The sequence below is a fragment of the Physella acuta genome, unplaced genomic scaffold (genome assembly GCF_028476545.2).
Source record: "Physella acuta isolate Inbredline_101_S28 unplaced genomic scaffold, ASM2847654v3 ptg000473l, whole genome shotgun sequence".
NCBI lineage: Eukaryota > Metazoa > Mollusca > Gastropoda > Physidae > Physella > Physella acuta.
The window spans coordinates 673,168-700,000 of NW_026731992.1; the positions used below are offsets into that span (position 1 = coordinate 673,168).

At 38.2% G+C, this 26,833-nt stretch overlaps 2 protein-coding genes and 1 long non-coding RNA gene across 15 annotated transcripts in view; 1 reads left to right on the forward strand and 2 right to left on the reverse strand.

The window, feature by feature from the left end:
* Positions 1–4,990: 4,990 nt before the first annotated feature.
* On the reverse strand, positions 4,991–17,329 carry LOC131943911 (nucleic acid dioxygenase ALKBH1). Of its 6 annotated transcripts, none has more exons than XM_059304254.1 (7): positions 17,300–17,329; positions 16,369–16,548; positions 12,134–12,224; positions 9,702–9,864; positions 7,001–7,079; positions 6,702–6,895; positions 4,991–5,664 (listed from the first exon to the last, which is right to left on the reverse strand). In XM_059304254.1, exons 2-7 carry the CDS (start codon positions 16,495–16,497, stop codon positions 5,031–5,033), a joined length of 1,290 nt encoding a protein of 429 aa, XP_059160237.1. In that variant the 5' UTR covers positions 16,498–16,548; positions 17,300–17,329; the 3' UTR covers positions 4,991–5,030. The 6 variants fall into 6 exon arrangements, with proteins under 6 accessions (XP_059160237.1, XP_059160236.1, XP_059160235.1 ...); XM_059304253.1 differs by lacking the exon at positions 17,300–17,329 and adding an exon at positions 17,234–17,297 and having other exon boundaries at positions 16,369–16,575; XM_059304252.1 differs by lacking the exon at positions 17,300–17,329 and adding an exon at positions 17,234–17,294.
* LOC131943914 (uncharacterized) overlaps positions 16,553–26,833 on the forward strand; it is a 13,790-nt gene continuing 3,509 nt past the window's right edge. Inside the window, exon 1 of the long non-coding RNA XR_009386970.1 lies at positions 16,553–16,617. This is a non-coding gene — a long non-coding RNA (uncharacterized LOC131943914). The remainder of the gene's footprint in view (positions 16,618–26,833) is intronic.
* The window catches only part of LOC131943912 (PRELI domain-containing protein 2), an 18,445-nt gene continuing 10,766 nt past the window's right edge, over positions 19,155–26,833 (reverse strand). For all 8 annotated transcript variants that reach the window (XM_059304259.1, XM_059304262.1, XM_059304261.1 and 5 more), the window contains 3 exons: positions 22,011–22,171; positions 21,498–21,603; positions 19,155–21,194 (listed from right to left, as the gene is read on the reverse strand). In XM_059304259.1, the coding sequence (XP_059160242.1) occupies positions 21,138–21,194; positions 21,498–21,603; positions 22,011–22,171 (324 nt within the window). In that variant the 3' untranslated portion in view covers positions 19,155–21,137. The remainder of the gene's footprint in view (positions 21,195–21,497; positions 21,604–22,010; positions 22,172–26,833) is intronic.

Here is a 26,833-nt window from a genome sequence, read left to right on the forward strand (position 1 = left end):
TTTTTATTGTGCGGGATTAGTATTTTGTTATTGGGTGAATCTTATTTTATCTTTACTGCTTGTTACATAAATTCCATGTCGGTCATAAGAATATAAAGCATGAAAGCTTTGTATGGTTTCTCGCCGTATGTTTATTTTTAAGTTTGTTTGTATTTATATTATTATTTTTTAATACATTTCATTTTTATACTATGTCATTCTTTATTACGTATTTTTAAAAAAATAATAATTAAGAGAAGCAATTGTTTTTAATTTGTTTAGTGTAAAAAAAAAGTTTCTTAATTAAGAGCACCCATATTTGACTATTTAAAAAAGGGAAATAAGTCATGGAAGTGGTTTGAACGTTTGCCTAACTTTCACATTACAACTCATGTAGCCTATATATTTTTTTCCTTTACGAAACAGCGTGTGTTAGCTACTGTAGAACATCACTACTGTAGTAGATCTGTGTGGTTTTTTTTACAAGAAAATAATTTTTTTAACTATTAAAAAAATGGACTATGGTCGGCTGTGGGCCCCCTAAACGGCCTGGCCCCCCCCCCCGCATTGCGGGGTCTGGCGGCACTATAGTTCCGCCCCTGTGTAGAGCTAGATTTGACGGTAGGACTCGTCAACCAAACGAGTCAATATCAGAATATGTTGCTGCTTTACGTCATCTAAGTAGATTTTGTGAATTCGGCGATACGCTGTCTGACAGACTATGTGAAAAGTTTGTGACAGGTGTAAACAGCCCTGATGTTCAAAGAAAGTTGCTGCTCGAGTCAGATCTAACATTAGAAAAAGCAATACAACTTGCAACTTCATTCCAGCAGTCATCTGAGGCAGCAAAATCTCTAACGCCTTCAGAGATCCATGCAGTAAACAGCAGGTCAGTCAACAAACACCAACCCCATCAGAGCATTTCAACTTATGCTAAACAGCCTGCACGTTCAAATCCTAGATCTAAATCTAGTAATAATGATGAAAAATGTCATCGATGCAAAGGTCCCCATGCATCTCATCGATGCAAGTTCAAGTCTGCAACTTGTTATAAGTGCAGTAAGCAAGGTCACATTGCCAAGGCCTGCTTTGCAAAGTCTTCGTCTGTTGCTAAATCTAGCCAGTCAAGACAGTACCGCAACCAAAGGCAGCACTATGTTAACTCTCACCAAGACTACCTAACCCAACCAATGAACCACTCTACCTGTGAAAATGCTCAAACTGATTCGCAGCCGGATTTCAACCTGTTCTCTGTGAAATCAATAAGTCATGCTCCCATCAATGTACTAGTTAATATCAACGGTAAGAGCATCAGCTTCCAACTTGACACTGGAGCATCTCTAACAGTCATCACAAAGAAGGACTTTGACGCTGTCACAGGAGGATCAGTGCCTCTACAACCATGTCACAAGTGTCTAACAACATACACTGTTGACAATGTTCCGGTAATAGGAGAGTGTATGGTTCATGTAAGTTATAATGGTCAAAGTGTTAAACTTCCTCTTCTTGTGGTTGAAGGAAATGGACCACCATTACTAGGTAGGAACTGGTTAAGTGATCTTAAGTTAAATTGGGAGAGTATATTTTCAGTGATCAAAGCAAGAGAATCTAGTTTTACTTCAATAGATAAAGTTATATCTGAAAATGAAAGTGTTTTTGGTAATTCAGGATTACTAAATGATAGAACAGTGAAGATAAGCATTAAAGACACAAATCCAAGATACTGCAAAGCTAGAGTTCCACCTTATGCAATGAGGGATACAATTGAAAATGAGCTAAGTAGATTGGAACCTAATGGCATCATAAAGAAGGTAGACTATTCCGATTGGGCAACGCCCATTGTGCCAGTGTTAAAGAAGGATGGTTCTGTAAGAATTTGTGGAGACTATAAAGCTACACTGAATAAGCAAATAGAGCTAAATAGGTACCCTATTCCTAACATTGAGGAAATTTCTTTGAATTTGGCAGGAGGAGACAAATTCACTGAATTAGACTTTAGTCATGCTTACACTCAACTAGAACTGCATCCAGATTCAAAAGTCTATACGACAATAAACACACATAAAGGACTCTACCAATATGAAAGACTATGTTTTGGTATATCATCCAGCCCTGGAATTTTCCAGGCTGTCATGGACAGTATTTTTAAGGATATTCCAAATGTTTGTGTTTACTTTGACAATGTGTACATAACTGGTAAGAATGACACTGAACATCTTAAAACACTTGATAAAGTCTTGAAAATAGTTGGTGAAAAAGGTTTAAAGATAAACAAAGATAAATGTCAATTCATGCTGACAGAAATTAGTTTTCTTGGTTATATATTAAGCAAGCAAGGTATCAGACCTCAACCTGAGAAAACAAAAGCCATTAAAGAAGCACCCAAACCTGAAAATACCCAACAACTAAGAGCTTTTTTGGGCTTGATAAATTACAATGCAAAGTTCATAGGGAATCTGTCTGGTAAACTATCACCACTGTACAAGCTGCTACAGAAAAATGCAACTTGGCACTGGGGTAAACAACAAGATGCTGCTTTTAATACAGCAAAAGAAGCTTTGTCTTCTGACACCTTACTAACTCACTATGACCCAGGGAAAAGACTTATATTAACATGTGATGCTTCACCAGATGGTGTAGGAGCAGTCTTATCCCACATAGATGAAAAGGGTGACAGGCCCATTGCTTTTGCCAGTAGATCTTTGAACCAGGCTGAGAAAAATTATTCTCAGTTAGATAGGGAAGGCTTAGGCATCATTTTTGGTGTTAAGAAATTTCATAAGTTTCTGTTTGGTAAAGAATTCACCATCTTTACAGATCATAAACCATTGCTAGGTTTATTTGGAGAAAACAAACCCCTACCTGAGCATGCCTCACCAAGAATTCAAAGATGGGCTATCACACTAACTGCATACAATTATGATTTGAAATACAAACCTGGATCTGAGAATAGTGCAGATAGTCTTAGTCGATTACCTTTAAAAAACCAAAGCCTTAATTATGTACCAGAGGATGTATTTGTTCTTTTCACTATCATGGATAACTCCAATATAGATGTGAATGATATTAAGAGAGAAACACAAAAAGATGAGTGCTTGATAAAAGTATATGAGTACTGTAAGAATGGTTGGCCTGAAGAGTCAGTGAATGATGATTTAAGGCCATATAAAATAAGAAATAAAAACCTTTGTGAAGATAATATAAAAGATGGAGAAGATGCAGTCCATTATCAGTCAGAGTTGCCTAAACAAAGTATTTGTAACTTAATAAATGATTATGGTGATATGGCAATTTCAAATGCTTTTAAAAGAGAATACATTAGTAAGAAGGAATGTGATCATCAAACAACTTTGCTAACATCATTAGCACTTACAGAAACTAAAAGGGTAACATCAAAAGAAAAAAGATTTTTGCCATTTAATACACCCACTTCAAATACTGGATCACAGTTGCAAATTGATATGGTCCAGGATATTACTTTTAAACAGTATTTTTGGTTACTAAACAGCACTATCAGATTACCTGAGAAAATTGATCAATCAAAGAAAACTATGTCAGTTAAGGATCTGAATAATAGCATAATACTTTCAGATGCCAATTCAAAAATAGTTCCATTAAATCATGACAAACATCCATTGAAAGAGAATTTGGTGTTAATGAGAATGTGTATCTGAGAAATTATGGGAGAAGGGAAAAATGGATACCAGGTCAAATTGTTCAATGTACAGGACCTGTGTCTTATAAAGTAAAAACAAATGATGGACTTATTGTCCGTAGACATGCAGACCAGTTAAAAATAACTTGTGCAGATAATAAGTGTGAATCTATCAATCCCACCAAATCTGATCAGTTCACACCAACTCAGTTTGTTCCACAACCAAGTTCTGTTGATATGAGTGAACCAAGTTGTCTAGAGTCAGAAAATGTAAATTCTGGAATTAATGATTTAAATCCTAGACTTACTGAGATAGAGAAGCCATATGGTCAGAATCTTGAGTCACCAAATCAAAAGCCACTGAGAAGGTCAAGCAGGACAATCAAAGTCCCAAATAAGTTAGACCTATGATTTTAAAGGTCAAAAGGACTTTGACATCATTGTTTTGTATTTTAATTATGTTGTAACATATTGTGCATTGTTTGTAAGGATGTAATCTACCATAGTGTTCATGTTACAATATAATTGGTGATTTTAGGATACTGTAAATTGTCCTATTGAGAGATGTGTTGTGTTTACTAAGGGTAAAGGGATGTAATATAGTGAGACTTGTGAAGTCAAGGGAACTCACTCTTCTTGTATTAGTATTATATTTATACTGTTATCTTGAGTGATGTCCCTTATATGTTTATATATCTTTGTGTCTCGTGACTTCCGCTCTCTCTCTCGTTACCATCATGTAGTTGGAGGCCAATAGAAGTTTTATATACAATCACATGCTTCTATCCTCAATCTATTACACAATCAAGTAAAAGTAGCTGATCTCTCACGTATACATACATTGGCCATCCACTATCTTTTTCCTTATTTTACAGTTACACAATACGCTTTAATACAAGTGTTTTCTTTTCATGGTGTTAAAACCAATCCAGTAAAAATGCTGGTGATTTTTGTTCGTGAAAAGCGCCCCCCCCCCCCACTCCACCATCTTGGACAAAGTTGGTAGAGCAGGGGGTGGTCGAGATTTTGGGTGGTTGTGTGCCATTTTGATGATGAAAATAGGTATTAATTGATGACAGAAATGGTCAAATTATTTTCACTCTTGTTTCTCTGGTTCAGAAGAAAGGTTGAAGCCATATTTGAACAGGATGTCTTCAATGCTGGCACTCCTGTATTTATTAGGGTATAATTATGGGAAAGCTTGTTACACAAACATGATAGTATAGGCAGGTTGGGTACTTTTTTTGTTTCCCAGTCTTCCCTGTAGGCACTATCAATCATCATTCTACTTTTATTTAAGTCATTTCAAATAAGAAACCACATAAAGAGAAAATAAGACTTGACAAAACCTAAGTAGTCGGAATATATTTTTATTTATTTTGAAAAGGTAACCATGTTAATGCTGCATATGTTGGAGAGATGTTACACCATGAGGTAGTACCTGTCTAATGTTGATATTGATCCTTGATGACTTCAAATATCTAGCAAATGGAGTCAAATCTAAAGTCTTTAGCACAGTGTAAATCTTATAGTTCACTTGATCAATATCTCTCTGATATTGCTGAAAAGATGGCGCCAAGTTGAGGGCATGATTATCTTCCCCTGGGCACTGATAGAGTAAGTCCTGAAAAAGTCCTTGAGTGTGTGTACACAAGTCAGTCTTGTGGCCACACCCACCATCCTGTGTGTGTGTACACAAGTCAGTCTTGTGGCCACACCCACCATCCTGTGTGTGTGTACACAAGTCAGTCTTGTGGCCACACCCACCATCCTGTGTGTGTGTACACAAGTCAGTCTTGTGGCCACACCCACCTTGCGAGCAACAGTTCTGTGGTGTGAGAGAGCCAACAAAAGGCTGTAGGTAAGCAGGGAACTCTTCTTGTGTTGGAGGTAAAATTTTGGGCACAGCATGATAAGCCAGCCGAGAAGGTCCACTCATAACACAAACATCTCCACTTTTTAACTTGACTGCTAGTGGTAGCACACACTTTGTCACACCTCCAATCAGAAATAGAGCTGTCTGTCCAAAACTGTCAAGTCAAAAAATTTTTTTACATGTCATCAAAAGTTTTAAAACAAGTCCCAATCAACATTTTTTTTTGCCAGCATTGTCTAACTAGTGTTACATTGCAACAGTAAACAACCACACACACAGTTAAGTGGGAACATTGCAACAGTAAACAACCACACACACAGTTAAGTGGGAACATTGCAACAGTAAACAACCACACACACAGCAACAGTAAACAACCACACACACAGTTAAGTGGGAACATTGCAACAGTAAACAACCACACACACAGTTAAGTGGGAACATTGCAACAGTAAACAACCACACACACAGTTAAGTGGGAACATTGCAACAGTAAACAACCACACACACAGTTAAGTGGGAACATTGCAACAGTAAACAACCACACACACAGTTAAGTGGGAACATTGCAACAGTAAACAACCACACACACAGTTAAGTGGGAACATTGCAACAGTAAACAACCACACACACAGTTAAGTGGGAACATTGCAACAGTAAACAACCACACACACAGCAACAGTAAACAACCACACACACAGTTAAGTGGGAACATTGCAACAGTAAACAACCACACACACAGTTAAGTGGGAACATTGCAACAGTAAACAACCACACACACAGTTAAGTGGGAACATTGCAACAGTAAACAACCACACACACAGCAACAGTAAACAACCACACACACAGTTAAGTGGGAACATTGCAACAGTAAACAACCACACACACAGTTAAGTGGGAACATTGCAACAGTAAACAACCACACACACAGCAACAGTAAACAACCACACACACAGTTAAGTGGGAACATTGCAACAGTAAACAACCACACACACAGCAACAGTAAACAACCACACACACAGTTAAGTGGGAACATTGCAACAGTAAACAACCACACACACAGTTAAGTGGGAACATTGCAACAGTAAACAACCACACACACAGTTAAGTGGGAACATTGCAACAGTAAACAACCACACACAGCTAAGCGCGAAGATTGCAAGTAATGTCGTGTAGCTAACACAAGTGAATGACCTGATGGAAAAGAGTGGTGCAGAATGATCTTGCTCTGAGTGATCTGTGTGAGCAGCCAGTGTGGAGTCCATGTGATAATAGTTGACAATGGCGGCCTGGGGCTTGTAGGGCCCAAAGCCCAGGCAGGCAGCCAAGTACTGAGACAGACAGCTGACATCACTGGGGAACTGGCCCACATTCTCGGCTGAATACTCCTGACACAGAGAAAATGGCCAACTGTTTAGACAGACTGCACTACTCTCTTTCAGAAATAAATCCCAACTCATTTTGAAAAAAGAAATAAACCAATACTTATTGACCTTTGTAGTCCAGTTATAGTGGTAGCCTAATGTTGTCCACCGCAGTTGTCTCAGCCTATCTGCTTTGGTCAGTTCAGTGCTGGTAAAATATAAAGTCATGGTGTTATCAGTTATAGTGGTAGCCTAATGTTGTCCACCGCAGTTGTCTCAGCCTATCTGCTTTGGTCAGTTCAGTGCTGGTAAAATATAAAGTCATGGTGTTATCAGTTATAGTGGTAGCCTAATGTTGTCCACCGCAGTTGTCTCAGCCTATCTGCTTTGGTCAGTTCAGTGCTGGTAAAATATAAAGTCATGGTGTTATCAGTTATAGTGGTAGCCTAATGTTGTCCACCGCAGTTGTCTCAGCCTATCTGCTTTGGTCAGTTCAGTGCTGGTAAAATATAAAGTCATGGTGTTATCAGTTATAGTGGTAGCCTAATGTTGTCCACCGCAGTTGTCTCAGCCTATCTGCTTTGGTCAGTTCAGTGCTGGTAAAATAAAAAGTCATGGTGTTATCAGTTATAGTGGTAGCCTAATGTTGTCCACCGCAGTTGTCTCAGCCTATCTGCTTTGGTCAGTTCAGTGCTGGTAAAATAAAAAGTCATGGTGTTATCAGTTATAGTGGTAGCCTAATGTTGTCCACCGCAGTTGTCTCAGCCTATCTGCTTTGGTCAGTTCAGTGCTGGTAAAATAAAAAGTCATGGTGTTATCAGTTATAGTGGTAGCCTAATGTTGTCCACCGCAGTTGTCTCAGCCTATCTGCTTTGGTCAGTTCAGTGCTGGTAAAATAAAAAGTCATGGTGTTATCAGTTACTTCCAGACATCTCATCAAGTAAGTCTCCTCCCTCCCCTCAGTGAAATGGAATTTATATAGAAAATATACTTTTAAAAGTGTCCCCCCCCCCCCCCCCCCCCCCGGAAGGGATATAAAATATTACTATTTTAAAATCAAAATTTGCTTTTTCATTTCTTTTAATTATTAGATTTATTCATTACTAAATGATCCTTAAAAATGCAACATGTTTTGTAAATTTGCTGATGTATAATACTATATTCAAATCAAAATGCTGAAGAGAAAAACACTAAGAAGAGTAACCCAAGTTTTTTTTTTTTTGTGCTTTGTTAATTTCTAACATGAAAACACTAATATCAAAATAATTGAGTCTTGAAAGTATTACAAGATTAACATTTGATGGACAAGGCTGTTGTCTGACTCTACAGCACTTTGTGCATGCTGTTGTCTGACTGTACAGCACTTCCTGCACGCTGTTGTTTGACTGTACAGCACTTCCTGCATGCTGTCATCTAACTGTACAGCATTTCCTGCATGCTGTTGTCTGACTGTACAGCACTTCCTGCACGCTGTTGTCTGACTGTACAGCACTTTGTGCATGCTGTTGTCTGACTGTACAGCACTTCCTGCATGCTGTTGTCTGACTGTACAGCACTTCCTGCATGCTTTTGTCTAACTGACTGTACAGCACTTCCTGCATGCTGTTGTCTGACTGACTGTACAGCACTTTGTGCATGCTGTTGTCTGACTGACTGTACAGCACTTTGTGCACGCTAGAAATGGTTGGGTGCCAACATATTTTAATGCTTACATCTTCTAGGTTGTTACAGTTGAAAGCAGCTTTAAGTTTTCCCATTTATAACTTAACAGTCTATGGGGTAGATAGAGTTCACCTGTTTCTATGACTTCGGCATATGAAGGTTTAGTCGGGTCAGCACTATGCCCAGCGGCTTTTACTTTTTCTAATGCAAGATGGATACCCTTCACATCTGGGTGGGCTCAGAATAGTTAGTGTCTTTTTGGTTATCAATACAAACATCTGGGGGGAGGGGGGGGGGGACTGATACAAGTTTATATTTTCTACATAAATTCTATTTTGTTTGAGGGTGGAGTAGAAGTTCAAGTGGGGCTCTACCTCCCCCCCCCCCCCACCTTTTTGACGAGTTACCTGAAAGAAACTCAATGTGACTTTTGTCAAGTTTGAGCTAAGGTGTAAGGTTTAGGGGTATGACTACAACTATATTTAGTATGAATGTGCAGTAACTATATGTAGATCAAGGTTAAATCCAGTTAAAATGCCAATTCTGGATAAAAATCCATTTTCAATTACATTTTTTGTTGAGGTGGTGATTTTGTTTTTGGTTTAGTGAATAAGACAACACCATCAACTGTTGTATTTCTCCCTCAACGGGCCATTTATCTAGTTAATAATAATTCTAACAAATAGTGTTTACTTAGTAGGTGAGTGGTATGTTCAGAGAGGGGTGGTTAGGAGCTTGTGTGAACAAGGGTTGGAATATGGTTGAAAGTGGACCGATGGCGTAGTGCGGCTAATTTAAGAATTGCTAAGTTTGTCTGTCTGTCTGTCTGTAACTCTATATAACTAAGTTATTAATTAGGAGAGATCAACAGGGTTTCCAATAGTCCCATGAATCAAGGGTACTCAACTGGGATTAAATATTTGCTCATTATGTAGATCCATGTTGTTTCCATACAATTTTATCTTTAGGAACTGACCTAGACAACTAATAATCTAATGAAACATTATTTAAAACAGGCTTTACTTCTAGTGATTAAATAGAGGGAAACTACTGCATTAACTTATTAAAGGGAAATTATTGTGTTGACTAACTGAAGGGAAAAAGCTAAAACATTTCAGAAAAATTGAGGACCACTTTCAAAATGAATCTTTCCAAATTTCAATCTTACCTTCCCTTGAGAATAAAATCTTGCCATAACCTTTCACCTCTCTCAGCGCCCAGAGCAGACAAGTTGGTGATGTTGTCTGGGTCTGAGGGGAAGTCTGCCAGACATCTTGAGATCCAGTAGCCCTGGCACCCAGGCAGAAATGGGTTTTTTACTATCATCAAGCCTGTAGGGAAAATAGGGAGATTTTCTACACCCAGCTGATGACAACACTATCATCAAGCCTGTAGCTGATGACAACACTATCATCAAGCCTGTAGCTGATGACAACACTATCATCAAGCCTGTAGGGATAATAGGGAGATTTTCTACACCCACCTGATGACAACACTATCATCAAGCCTGTAGCTGATGACAACACTATCATCAAGCCTGTAGGGATAATAGGGAGATTTTCTACACCCAGCTGATGACAACACTATCATCAAGCCTGTAGCTGATGACAACACTATCATCAAGCCTGTAGCTGATGACAACATTATCATCAAGCCTGTAGCTGATGTCAACACTATCATCAAGCCTGTAGCTGATGACAACACTATCATCAAGCCTATAGCTGATGACAACACTATCATCAAGCCTGTAGCTGATGACAACACTATCATCAAGCCTATAGCTGATGACAACACTATCATCAAGCCTGTAGCTGATGACAACACTATCATCAAGCCTGTAGGGATAATAGGGAGATTTTCTACACCCAGCTGATGACAACACTATCATCAAGCCTGTAGCTGATGACAACACTATCATCAAGCCTGTAGGGATAATAGGGAGATTTTCTACACCCAGCTGATGACAACACTATCATCAAGCCTGTAGCTGATGACAACACTATCATCAAGCCTGTAGCTGATGACAACACTATCATCAAGCCTGTAGGGATAATAGGGAGATTTTCTACACCCAGCTGATGACAAGACTATCATCACGCCTGTAGCTGATGACAACACTATCATCAAGCCTGTAGCTGATGACAAGACTATCATCAAGCCTGTAGCTGATGTCAACACTATCATCAAGCCTGTAGCTGATGACAACACTATCATCAAGGCTGTAGCTGATGACAACACTATCATCAAGCCTGTAGCTGATGACAACACTATCATCAAGCCTGTAGCTGATGACAAGACTATCATCAAGCCTGTAGGGATAATAGGGAGATTTTCTACACCCAGCTGATGACAAGACTATCATCAAGCCTGTAGCTGATGACAACACTATCATCAAGGCTGTAGCTGATGACAACACTATCATCAAGCCTGTAGGGATAATAGGGAGATTTTCTACACCCAGCTGATGACAAGACTATCATCACGCCTGTAGCTGATGACAACACTATCATCAAGCCTGTAGCTGATGACAAGTCTATCATCAAGCCTGTAGCTGATGACAACCTTTGCTGCCAGTCAAGTTATTTTAGAGCTTTATCATTCAGTGATGATATAAGGCTATCCTTCTCATAAAACTTCATATAACCACACCAATATTCCTAACAAAAACTAAGATAACCACACCAATATTCCTAACTAACACTAAGATAACCACACCAATATTCCTAACAAACACTAAGATAACCACACCAATATTCCTAACAAACACTAAGATAACCACACCAATATTCCTAACAAACACTAAGATAACCACACCAATATTCCTAACAAACACTAAGATAACCACACCAATATTCCTAACAAACACTAAGATAACCACACCAATATTCCTAACTAACACTAAGATAACCACACCAATATTCCTAACAAACACTAAGATAACCACACCAATATTCCTAACTAACACTAAGATAACCACACCAATATTCCTAACAAACACTAAGATAACCACACCAATATTCCTAACAAACACTAAGATAACCACACCAATATTCCTAACAAACACTAAGATAACCACACCAATATTCCTAACAAACACTAGGATAACCACACCAATATTCCTAACAAACACTAAGATAACCACACCAATATTCCTAACAAACACTAAGATAACCACACCAATATTCCTAACAAACACTAAGATAACCACACCAATATTCCTAACAAACACTAAGATAACCACACCAATATTCCTAACAAACACTAGGATAACCACACCAATATTCCTAACAAACACTAAGATAACCACACCAATATTCCTAACAAACACTAAGATAACCACACCAATATTCCTAACAAACACTAAGATAACCACACCAATATTCCTAACTAACACTAAGATAACCACACCAATATTCCTAACAAACACTAGGATAACCACACCAATATTCCTAACAAACACTAAGATAACCACACCAATATTCCTAACAAACACTAAGATAACCACACCAATATTCCTAACAAACACTAAGATAACCACATTAATATCCCTAACAAACACTAAGATAAACACACCAATATTCCTAACAAACACTAATGTACCTGGCCATGAAGGAAACTGATAAACATTCCAATCAGTGCAAGGCTTCAGGCCAGCTATTGGAGTCATGGCACTTTCATTTCTCAAATATACCTTTAAAAAAAATGGGATAGTGAACAAAATCCTAAAGCAGGGGATAAAAAATAAACATTTGGAAAGGATAACAATTTTCATGCAGGTCATGTCAGCTAATGATGTGGCAAGCTGTTCCTTAATATCAGATGATAATCAAGTACAAGAGAAGGACATTTAGAGTCAAGATCAGACTCACAGGCGACATCTGGCAACATGATATAGGCGCCAGCTGGCTGCTGCTCCTGTTCATTTAGTCATGTGACCTGTGATACCTTAAGCCTTGGTCCTGATGGCAACTGCCGGCCAGCATTTAATAGCCAGTGTCACGAGGTAACACAGTGTCACATTTACATATGTACATCACAGTGTCACGAGGTAACACAGTGTCACATTTACATATGTACATAACAGTGGCACATTTACATATGTACATCACAGTGTCACAAGGTAACACAGTGGCACATTTACATATGTACATAACAGTGTCACGAGGTAACACAGTGGCACATTTACATATGTACATCACAGTGTCACAAGGTAACACAGTGGCACATTTACATATGTACATAACAGTGTCACGAGGTAACACAGTGGCACATTTACATATGTACATAACAGTGGCACATTTACATATGTACATCACAGTGTCACAAGGTAACACAGTGTCACATTTACATATGTACATAACAGTGGCACATTTACATATGTACATCACAGTGTCACGAGGTAACACAGTGTCACATTTACATATGTACATAACAGTGGCACATTTACATATGTACATCACAGTGTCACGAGGTAACACAGTGGCACATTTACATATGTACATCACAGTGTCACAAGGTAACACAGTGGCACATTTACATATGTACATAACAGTGTCACGAGGTAACACAGTGGCACATTTACATATGTACATAACAGTGGCACATTTACATATGTACATCACAGTGTCACAAGGTAACACAGTGGCACATTTACATATGTACATCACAGTGTCACGAGGTAACACAGTGGCACATTTACATATGTACATAACAGTGTCACGAGGTAACACAGTGGCACATTTACATATGTACATCACAGTGTCACGAGGTAACACAGTGGCACATTTACATATGTACATCACAGTGTCACATTTACATATGTACATAACAGTGGCACATTTACATATGTACATCAGTGTCACAAGGTAACACAGTGGCACAATTACATATGTACATAACAGTGTCACGAGGTAACACAGTGGCACATTTACATATGTACATAACAGTGTCACAAGGTAACACAGTGGCACAATTACATATGTACATAACAGTGTCACGATGTAACAAAGTGGCACATTTACATATGTACATCACAGTGTCACAAGGTAACACAGTGGCACAATTACATATGTACATAACAGTGTCACGAGGTAACACAGTGGCACATTTACATATGTACATAACAGTGTCACGAGGTAACACAGTGGCACATTTACATATGTACATAACAGTGTCACGAGGTAACACAGTGGCACATTTACATATGTACATAACAGTGTCACGAGGTAACACAGTTGCACATTTACATATGTACATCACAGTGGCACATTTACATATGTACATAACAGTGTCATGAGGTAACACAGTGGCACATTTACATATGTACATAACAGTGGCACAAGGTAACACAGTGGCACATTTACATATGTACATCACAGTGGCACATTTACATATGTACATCACAGTGTCACAAGGTAACACAGTGGCACATTTACATATGTACATCACAGTGGCACATTTACATATGTACATCACAGTGGCACATTTACATATGTACATCACAGTGTCATGAGGTAACACAGTGGCACATTTACATATGTACATAACAGTGGCACAAGGTAACACAGTGGCACATTTACATATGTACATCACAGTGGCACATTTACATATGTACATCACAGTGTCACAAGGTAACACAGTGGCACATTTACATATGTACATCACAGTGGCACATTTACATATGTACATCACAGTGGCACATTTACATATGTACATCACAGTGTCATGAGGTAACACAGTGGCACATTTACATATGTACATCACAGTGGCACATTTACATATGTACATCACAGTGGCACATTTACATATGTACATCACAGTGGCACATTTACATATGTACATCACAGTGGCACATTTACATATGTACATCACAGTGTCACAAGGTAACACAGTGGCACATTTACATATGTACATCACAGTGGCACATTTACATATGTACATCACAGTGGCACATTTACATATGTACATCACAGTGTCATGAGGTAACACAGTGGCACATTTACATATGTACATAACAGTGGCACGAGGTAACACAGTTGCACATTTACATATGTACATCACAGTGGCACATTTACATATGTACATAACAGTGTCATGAGGTAACACAGTGGCACATTTACATATGTACATAACAGTGGCACAAGGTAACACAGTGGCACATTTACATATGTACATCACAGTGGCACATTTACATATGTACATCACAGTGTCACAAGGTAACACAGTGGCACATTTACATATGTACATCACAGTGGCACATTTACATATGTACATCACAGTGGCACATTTACATATGTACATCACAGTGTCACAAGGTAACACAGTGGCACATTTACATATGTACATCACAGTGGCACATTTACATATGTACATCACAGTGGCACATTTACATATGTACATCACAGTGTCACAAGGTAACACAGTGGCACATTTACATATGTACATAACAGTGGCACATTTACATATGTACATCAGTGTCACGAGGTAACACAGTGGCACATTTACATATGTACATAACAGTGTCACAAGGTAACACAGTGGCACATTTACATATGTACATAACAGTGTCACGAGGTAACACAGTGGCACATTTACATATGTACATAACAGTGGCACATTTACATATGTACATAACAGTGGCACATTTACATATGTACATAACAGTGGCACATTTACAAATGTACATAACAGTGTCACAAGGTAACACAGTGGCACATTTAATATGTACATAACAGTTGCACATTTACATATGTACATAACAGTAGCACATTTACATATGTACATAACAGTGGCACATTTACATATGTACATAACAGTGTCATGAGGTAACACAGTGGCACATTTACATATGTACATAACAGTGTCACGAGGTAACACAGTGGCACATTTACATATGTACATCACAGTGTCACAAGGTAACACAGTTGCACATTTACATATGTACATAACAGTGTCACGAGGTAACACAGTGTCACATTTACATATGTACATAACAGTGGCACATTTACATATGTACATCACAGTGTCACGAGGTAACACAGTGGCACATTTACATATGTACATCACAGTGTCACATTTACATATGTACATAACAGTGGCACATTTACATATGTACATAACAGTGGCACATTTACATATGTACATAACAGTGTCACGAGGTAACAGTGGCACATTTACATATGTACATCACAGTGTCACAAGGTAACACAGTGGCACATTTACATATGTACATAACAGTGTCACGAGGTAACACAGTGGCACATTTACATATGTACATAACAGTGTCACGAGGTAACACAGGGGCACATTTACAAATGTACATCACAGTGTCACAAGGTAACACAGTGGCACATTTACATATGTACATCACAGTGTCACAAGGTAACACAGTGGCACATTTACATATGTACATCACAGTGTCACAAGGTAACACAGTGGCACATTTACATTTACCTCACAACCTTCCACCACACACATATTATTAAAACAATATTGGGTGTAATATTATGAATATAAAAAATTAACTTTTTCCATAACTTTGTCAGTTCATGCATTCTATAGCAGAATACATGGCTTCACAATGCAAAAGATATTTTTTTCACATTGATATTGAGAATCATTTACTTAGTTCACAATTTCTGTTGGTTTGTTGCAAATCTTGTAACTCATGGTTTAACCCAGATACAATTGTCTTAGTTGGCAATGCAAGAATATCCGATTTTTTATTTGAACTTTTTTTTTAATTAGCCATTTTTTTATTTTCTGTGCATTTAATAAGCTTGTTATTATAAAGGTTTATATATTTGTTTTAAAATGCGTTGAATTAAAGAAAATACCTTAGAAATTAAAGGTGACAATGTATCTTCATCAAGATCCAAGACATTTTTAAAATCCAGGTCCTGCTTCCTAGCTTTGAAACGTTTAAACTCAGGAGTGAAGAGGTCTGCCTCTACTGCTGTTGTCATGATGACCTGCAGGTAGCTATTTGCTTCTTCTACAGCACGTCATCACATGGGCTATTAATTATTATATATAGTCGTTCACTAAATATAAATAACTCAATTTTAGAATAAATAGTAAAATAGGTAATCTAGTCTATCATTTTAGTTTTAGTATTTTAGTCCTTTTTACTTTTTAGTAACTTCTCTAGGTACATAAAATCGGCCGAGGCTAATGTGAAAACAAAGGTGACTCATTAAATTTTAGTTAGGGCCTACTTCATACTCATAGTTAGATTATTCTATAGAACTATACTAATAGTAATACTATACTACTAGATCTAGAATCTAGTACTAGATCTAGATCTAGTAGTAGTAGCCTAATAGATTTAGATCTAGATCTAGCTAGATTTAGGAGGATTTTTTCTGATCTAGATTTTATCTACATCTAGAGATGTCTAGATTAGATCTTAAAATTCTTAGGACTTAGATCTAGAATCTAGATCAGATTAGATCATCTAGAAATCTAGATCTAGATCTAGATAGATAGTAGATTCTAGATCTAGATTGAGAATAGAATAGAATAGATCTCTAGATTTAGATTTTCTAGATCTAGATCTAGTAGATCTAGCTATTTTTAAACAATTGTATTAAAACTTTACAGTAATAAAAAACAAAGACGAATCTAGCAATATTTTCATCAGATGCAACCAAGATTATTATCATGTAAAATAATTGAGAATAATAGAAATAATAAAAACACCATCATAAATGACAAATGATAATTATTAATTAATTTGTTAATTTCATCAAGGCCCAAATCACGCACAAATGTCAGGAAATTAATAATATCAGAGTAGTTTCCCTTGAGAATTTTGTTTCCAGTGGTTCTAATAGGGCTGGTAAGTAGGTCACCAACCAGTTCTACGGACAGAGTTTCTTCCAGGCATCTCTGGCGGAGGTCAAGACTCATGATTTGCGATCGGATTTAGTCTGTGCGGGCGAAATAAATAGCGGCCGCGACTTATAAGTTTTTATATGACAAATAGCTCTATAGGGCCCATCTTAAATCTAATAAGTCTATAATATATAAAGCTCAGTCTCTGCGGCGGACAGAGGACGACCGGACCCTTGACAATACAGACAGGGATAGAATAAAAAAAAACTCTACATCATCGCCAAACTAACCATTTTAATTAACGTCACTTGGAATAACTAAAGTTAAAGAAAATGCATCATCCTTCACAAATTTTTTTAAAAAGTGTACTATGATTACTTTCCTTGATAGATCAGAAACCTTGGGGGGGGGGGGGGGGGATACTTTTTAATAGTTTGTTTTAATGTTGGAAAAGAATGGATTAATGAAGTGCAATCTAAGTAAAACACGGAAATTTTAAATACTGCCTTTTATCTATGTTATACACTGAACAAACTGTATAGGGGTCATCCATAAATGACGTCAACACCAGAGCTGTCAGAAGCAAATGAGGATAACTGACCCTTTTTTTAATAAACCACAAGCGTGTTAGATGTAGGCTACACCCTGTCTCCCTCCCCACCTGCACACAGGCATGTATAATATAACCAATCATATTCTTCGAGTCTTAACAATGGAAGCCATTTTGTTTGTATGATCCCACCAAAGTAAACTCTTTTTGTCCCATGTCAACAGAAAGTATACCAAGCATACACGTTTTTTTTTAGATTAGACAGCCCATGGAGAAAGTAGAAATAAAATACTTTAACCGCCCCCCCCCCTTGAAAAATGTCTGAAAGAAACCCTGCCCTTTGGAAAGGTGTTTAAACTAGAGTTTTGCAGTTTATCTTACTTACCCTTCTTACTTTCCTTGAGTAAGGTACAACTGGCATTACAAATAAATGTTGAAATCTTTTTCACACTTATCTTTGCATTAGATTTGGAACCCTTCTTCTACACGATTTGGATTATTTTCTTTGAAAAACCATGTAGCTGTCAGATTTACCAGAGGTTGCTTCTGTCTAAGCTATCAAAAGCCTTTTCAAAATCAATAATAACTAATTAATAAGAGGGCTATTCCATCCATAATTTTGTATTTGTCACAAGGTTAGTGTGTGCTTTGCCTAAACTTAAACTCAGCTTGTTTTTTCATCTGCAACTCAGATTCTCTCTAGAATTATTCTGTCTAGAATGATTCTGCAAAATGTTGTACTGGTGAGTGGTAGAAGTGTGATGCTTCACTAGTTTCAATACCCTTTTATTTTGGCAGTTGGGATTTTTCATTCTTCCAGACATCTTGCAAAATTTTAAACATGATTTTTGGTGTCTGTGGGTTCTGTTCTATGCATTTCTACACTTATTAGATTGTAAGACCAAATCATTTAATTTCTTCTTTGGTTTCTGTAGCACGTTTTTATTTTTGTGATAAGGTTACTGGCCTTGTTTAACCTCCACCAACCATAAAAATTTGCACTAAACCTTTATATCAAGAAGAAAATCTATAGGCTACTTGCACTAAACCTTTATATCAAGAAGAAAATCTATACTTGCACTAAAACTTTATATCAAGAACAAATCTATAATTGCACTAAATCTTTATCATATCAAAAAGAAAATCTACTTACACTAAACCTTTATATCAACAACAACAAAAAAAATCAAATACTTGCACTAAACCTTTATAGAAGAAAAAAATCATATACTTGCAATAAACCTTTATTTCAACAACAACAAAAATATTTTGAGGGCCTACTTGTCACTGTTTACCCGATAAATTTTAAATAATAACAAACAAGTATAATTACCAGATATTATTCACATTTTAAATAAAAACAAGCATAATTTCCAAAAATTATTTACATTTTAATGAAAACAAACAGACATGATTACCAAATACATTTTGACCAAACACTCTTAGTCTAGTAATATCATGAACTTTTTAATACTTTTAATTGGACCAGTAGGTCAAAACAAAGAAAAAACCTTGTGTGTCTGTGTGTGTTTTTTATGCATTACTACACCTTTCATCTGATCGGCATGAAACTTTGGAAGTTGTTGAGAATAATCCTGGGGTGGTTTCTGCGAATTTTTTTTTCAAATTCGCAGAGGTAGCGGCGCTATTTGCTTTTTCTCTCTATATGGTATATAAAAAAATAAAAGTCCATTGCGGTTGGACACAGTTCATTGGATTGCCATGAAACTTTGGGGAGTTGATTAAACACTCCAGGGAAGGGTTCTGCAAAAAAAATATTTTTAAAAAATTTTTCGCAAAAGTGGCTCCCCTGGAGTGTGTGATTTTACGATATCTAAAAAATAAAAGTCGGATGCAATTCGACACTGTTTATCTGAGTGCCATGAAACTTTGGGAAGGTAATGAAAATACACCCGAGAAGATTTCTGTGCACAAAATAATTAAAATTTGTTATGGACGGCGTCCGGGAGGGTGCGATTTTCGTCAATACACAATTTGGCACCCAGAGTTCCAGGGCGGCTATGTTAGCATTTGGCATCCGTTATATATATTCAGCAGTGAAACTCCAACAAGCGCAGACAAAGGAGCCCCGTTGATTGTGATACCTGAAGCTCCCCTGTGAGCACTACGACGCTTACATTCATTTTTTAAAAAAAGCTATAAAGACACAATGGGCAGCAATGGTCGTTGACAATATCAAACCATGCGTGTCACAGAGCGCCCCACCAGTTTTGATTTGGCGCCCTGGGCTTCCCCATGAGTGCAATGGGGCGTATGTTTGTTTTAAACAGTGTGATAGACAATGGATTAGATGGAGCTTTATAAAACGAATCATATAAGATTAGTAATGCAATGATGAAACCCTCTTAAAATATTACGTCATACTTTCTACTATAACCACGGCAACATGTGGGGACGGGCCACGCTAGTGTAATATATATTACTGTTTATTCTTGCAGTGAAAAAAAAAACAGGTTTACCTTCTGAGTGCCCTTACACTTCTAAAAATGTTTTTACCTTAAAGTGTACTTAACTTCTAAAAATGTTTTTACCTATAGAGTGCACTTAAACTTCTAAAAATATTTTTACCTATAGAGTGCCCTTACACTTTTAAAAAATGTTTCATTAAAACTATAAGGTACAACCTTCAATTGGAAGTTGGAAACACCTTCAGTTTTCTGCTATATATTCATCGGGCCATTGTTTTGATACAAGAAATTTTTTAAAAATTTTGTTTCTTTTTGTTCACTAAAAATACTCTATTAGATATAATAAAATGTGTAAAAATGGTAGATCCATTATGGTAAATAAGATGTTTTTTTGACAACATGAACCACTCCCCAATTGTTTTAAAAAAATGCTTACTAATCTCAATTAATAAATGAAGCATTAATGAATGGGTCTAGTCTATACATTAAATACACAAAACATACACTAAGAGAATGTTAAAATCTGACATATTTTAAAAACAACAAAACTTAAAATATTCGAAGTAGCTAATTGACCCTAAGCAAATTGGTATTTTCATTTTTTCAAACTCATTTGTTCACTCTAGTTCTGTAGTTTTGCTACACAGTTTAAATGAGTGGCTTGAGAATGTCAGACCAGACTAAAACCAGTCAAGGCTAACTTGTTTGATCAAGTATTTGGTTTCGGCAGTGGCTATTCAATAAGAGAACTGACTACTCTGACAAAGTGGGATGAGGTAGGTCATGACTGTCAAGATTCTGCAGAGTGGGACTTCTCATTCAGTAGTTCCTCCATCACTCGCAATGCCTGCAACAATATTGTTCACATATAAAAGTGAATAAAACTGACAGCTGAGCCTGCAACAACATTGTTCACATATAAAAGTGAATAAAACTGACAGCTAAGCCTGCAACAATATTGCTGTCATATAAAGCAAATAAAACTGATATTTTCTTTTTCTAGTGCACTAAAAAGAAGAAAAGAAATGATTTTTTTATCCTCAAGTATATAAATATTGAACCATTATTAAAATAACTATAACAATTGTGGACCACTTATAAAATCATAAAATAAAAATAAATAAAATAAAGATATACAATTCATAAATACCTTTAGTGCTCCTTTGTTCAGGAATTTGCAGGCAAATATTTCTAGCAGGGCTCCAAGTGATCCGAGGTTTTTTACTTCAATATAACCACTCTGTTCAAACTTTGTCCTAATGTAATGTACGTCATTACATCAACATAAGCACAAACTTTATGTAATGTACAATGTCATGGCTAGATCCTGATATACCACTAAAAGAGATGATCCTAATATACCACTAAAAGAGATTATCCTAACATACCACTAAAAGAGATGATCCTAACATACCACTAAAAGAGATGATCCTAACATACCACTAAAAGAGATGATCCTAAAATACCACTAAAAGAGATGATCCTAACATACCACTAATAGAGATGATCCTAACGTACCACTAAAAGAGATGATCCTAAAATACCACTAAAAGAGATGATCCTAACATACCACTAAAAGAGATGATCCTAACATACCACTAATAGAGAGGATCCTAACATACCACTAATAGAGATGATCCTAAAAGAGACACCAATAATTTACCAGTTAGCATTGTCAGCTGCTGGGGCAAACTTGGTCTGTTCATTCATCGTGGCGTACTTGGCCCAAGTGATGTTCCTTGATTTGACCAGCAAATCACCAGATCTGAGATTCATCCAAGACTCTTCTTCCAGAATGATAGCTTTTTCATTTAAAACATCCACCTGTATACAATCAATGATAAATTGATAATGATAAATTACTATATATATCATAATCTGTATGAATCTACATAGATTTGTCCATCATCTCCCATCCATCTATCCATCATCTCCGATCCATCCATCCATCCATCCATCCATCCATCCATCGTCTCCCATCCACCAATCCATGTTTGTCGGGATGCCATTGTCCTGTGCCATTGTGTCCCTATTGTAGGGTTCTGGTTAAAACAAACATTAGTGTTCATGGGGGAGCCCAGGGCAAAAAATACTGTCTGAGTGCTGGATACACCTGATTCAATTTAGTGAACGACTTTAAAAAACTATATATATACATATACATACACATACACACATATACATACACACATACATATACATACACACATATACATACATACACACATATACATACATACACACATATACATACATACACACATATACATACATATACATACACACATATACATACATACACACACACATATACATACATACACATATACATACATACACACATATACATACACACATACATATACATACACACATATACACACATATACACATACATACACACCTATGCATACACACCTATACATACACACACACATATAAACACACACATACACACACATGCACACACACATATGCACACACATGTGTACACATGTGTGTATACATATACGTGTCTGTGTACGTGTGTGTGTACATGTGTGTGTATACATGTGTGTGTACATGTGTGTGTATACATGTGTGTGTATAAGTGTGTGTTTTATATGTGTGTGTATATGCATGTGTGTATGTGTGTATATGTATATGTATGTGTGTGTGTATATGTGTGTGTATGTGTGTATATGTGTGTGTGTATGTGTGTGTATAAGTGTGTGTTTATAAGTGCATGTATAAGTGTGTGTGTGTATAAGTGCGTGTATATAAGTGTGTGTGTGTATAAGTGCGTGTATATAAGTGTGTGTATATAAGTGTGTGTATATATGTGACCTAGGCTACTCGCAGCGCCAAATGTGACCCTGCTCGCAGCGCCAATTGTGACCTTCCCCGAGTCTATCCTGCCCGACAACGCCAATTGTAACGAGTTGAACCACTCATGCTACACAACATCGACTACAGTAGAAAGACTCAAAGATGCAGGTTCGCTATTGATCCTTTTATTACATGAACCAAGAAATGCTTCAATATAACACAATGAATCAACAGAAATGTTTCACAATAATAGTCTGAATCAACTGACCCCTAACAGTCCTCACTAGGCTTCATATAACTGAATCCACATGTCTATTGTCCTTCTTAACACAATATAACCAACTTGATATGTCACACAGACTGACTGATCTAAAGCGAGCGATGAAGAGGGAAGAGAGCGAGTTCAGCCGTCCCCTCCTATTTATCCCTTGTATTCGTACTCATCTTCGTACTTGTATTCCTCCGTAATCGATACTTGTACTCGATGTCTCCGACCACTAGTTGCGCAGTTCTAACGTACAGTCCGTGTCATAAACATCTGCATCCTATCAATCAAAGTTGACAGGCCGTCTGAATCCCCTCGTACCGTTTCCCAAAATAGCACGCGTTGGCTTTGAGATTGTTATCAGTCCGATCCAATAAGCCACCTGCTATCGGTTGCATCAGACTGTAATACTGCGTCTCGGCTTATCGTTCGTTATCAGATTTGTAACTAGTAGCTAGGCCTACCCTAGTTACATCCACCCCTGCCTTTTTTTGTGTGTTTTCAACCACAAACAACGCCTGGCAGGTGCACTTCTCCAAAGTCAATCGCACAATCGTAAAAAAATTTTATTGTTCCACTCACTGTCCACGACGTTCCCTTCGTATACGATTGACAGTTATACCTATTTCACATATCAACTGTGTCTACATCGTCTTCCTGAGACACAAAACAGTTCTAGAATTCACATCCACCCTTTCCATTTGGTGCCTTCACCAGTTCACTTCTATAGCTTTTTTGAACAGTCTGTTCTCATACCAGCGCGACCATGAAAGACTTGATGGTTGCTGACAAAAAATTTCGTCTTCCTTCTGTTCCTCAAACTTCTCCGCGGACCACTTATCTGATGGTCTACTGTCTCTCTGCTTCTGGAAGGAACGGGATCCTCTTTGTTGCCGTTATCCTCCACTTGTATATCGCGGTTGTTCTGTTGATGGTGATATGGTTCCGGGATGGGTATGTGAATTTCCGTTATAGTTTCCGGTTCCCTAATTGTCTTGGATTTCCTTGTGTGTAACTGCTCTTCTTGCCTATTCCAATATTTCTTTAATTGAGCAATATTCGCCCACCGATCCGGTTTGGCGTGATCGATGGGTCTTATCTTGAAGGGGCCACCTGCTACTTTAGGCATCTCCACGACTTGCCATATCTCCTGTCCCCAGAGATCGTGGATTTTGTTTCTGCCTAACGGGTGGCTACGCAGTAATACCCTGTCATTCAGTTTGAGTGGCGGGTCCTTTGTCTGTACCGGCGGTTCCCTTCGCCGTGCTTCATGTTCTAGTCTTTCCTGTACTACCCTGTACATTTCTCTAATTCTTCTCATATGTTCATTCACATATTCCAGTGCGGTGTATGAGCCAGTCATACTCTCTCTTTTTCCTAGGAACAAATCAAGAGGGAGTCGAGCCTCCCGTCCGAACAGCAACATGTGTGGCGAAAAGCCGGTTGTGGCATGGGGTGTGCAGTTGTATAGATATACCAACTCTGGGAGAAAATCAGGCCAACGTTTTTTCTGTTCAGGTTCTAGTGTACGCAGCAAATCATGCATGCTGCGGTTGAACCGTTCACACTGTCCGTTTCCTTTCGGATTAAATGTGGTTGTTCTAGATTTGTTGATCCCGTAGTGGCTGCACAGTTGGTTAATTACTTCTGACTCAAAGGCCCTTCCTTGGTCAGAGTGTAATTGTCTTGGTATGCCATATTTGATGAACCAATGTTCTATTAAGACCTTTGCCACTGTTTCGGCAGTCTGATCTCGCGTGGGCACCGCCACCGTCCATTTGGTGAATACATCAGTCATTACCAACACATGTTCCGTCCCATCCGATGATTGCTCCAACGACGTAAAGTCCATAGCCACAATCTCTAGTGGTTTTGTCGCTAGTAGGTGTCCTGATGGCTGTCTCATTTTGACAACTGGCATTTTCGCATGCTGACACCTCACACAAGCCTCACAATGGCGTTTGACCTCCATTTCCATATTGGGCCAGTAACACCTCCGTCGTAATATTTTGTGCGTCCTGTCCTGACCCTGGTGTCCTGCCCTGTCATGTGCCAACCTTAGCACTTCTTCTCGTAACTGTCCAGGCACCACCACCTGGTGTATTGTCCCATCAATTTGGTCATGAATTCTCCGCATGAGAACACCCTCCTTTATACTGAGACGGTCCCACTGACTCAGTATTTTCTTTGTTTCTCGACCAAATTGTTCTCTTTCCCTTCTTCCTGGGAATTTTTGTTCCTGGACGTATTTCAATAGCGGTTGTAAGCCACTATCCGTTCTCTGGGCATCTCTTATCTTTTTGTGATTAAGGCAATTAACATCACCACTGTCCATATGTTCGGGCTCTGTGGATATGTGCTCCACCCCGGTCTGCCCGTTTTGCATCACTTGTACCCCATGAGGGATATCTGTTGACGCTCTGACCTCACATATTCCTGTCAGCGTTTCTTCCTCATCACCCGGTCTCTCGTAAGGATTCCTTGATAAAGCGTCCGCATTGCCATTGGACCGCCCCGGGCGATGTTTTCTCTCTAGGTCAACGAGTGCCAATTCTGCTGCCCATCGCTGTTCGATGGATCCCAGCCTTGCTGTAATTTGAAGTTCTTTTTCAATATCGGATAATTTCTCTTCAAGTCTTGTTTGAGACTCTTTCATTTCTTCTAGTTTGCCAACACTGTTCTGTTGTCTACTATTTTTATTTACTTCTTCCGATAACAGACACTCTAAAGATGAACATTTCTCCTGTGCTTTTAATTTGCATGAACTTCCCCTATCATCATTTTTCTTAGCCAACAAATTGTTCACTTGAAACTTTTCAACATTCAAGTTCATTTCACAGTTCATTTTTTCTATTAGTTGTGTTTTACCTTTCTTTTTCTCCTTACTGTGTTTCTGTGTCATTTTGTTTACTAAGTCATTACCTCGCCGCTCTGTAGCCTTGACCTGCCTTACAGAGGGCGATCGTTTCACCGGACAGTACCGTGCCATATGTCCGGGTTGTGAACAGGACAAGCAAATTGGTCGACCGTCAGCCGTCCATTGGAGTGATGGAGCGGCAGGTCGCGGCTGTCCAACCTGTCTCTGTTTTGTCCCGTTTTTGCCCTGATTCTCAGCTGTTGACCTGCTTTCTAACCTCTCCAATCGTTGGTCAACCTTAACTAGGTGGGCCAACAGTTGAGCCATTATGGTCTCCATCGTGTCGGCCCCTGTGGGTGGGGATTGTCTCTGTTCAGGCACAGAGACTTTGTCCACCGAACAGTTCGATTGGTCCTCATCCTCGGACCTGCGGATCGCTGAGTTCCTGACCTGAAGGAAGGTCAACTGCGGGTCTTTGTGGACCTCCTCTTTCAACTCTCTTCTTAGGATCGGGGTTGCTAGCCCCTCGATGAACTGGTCCCTCAGTAGGCGTACA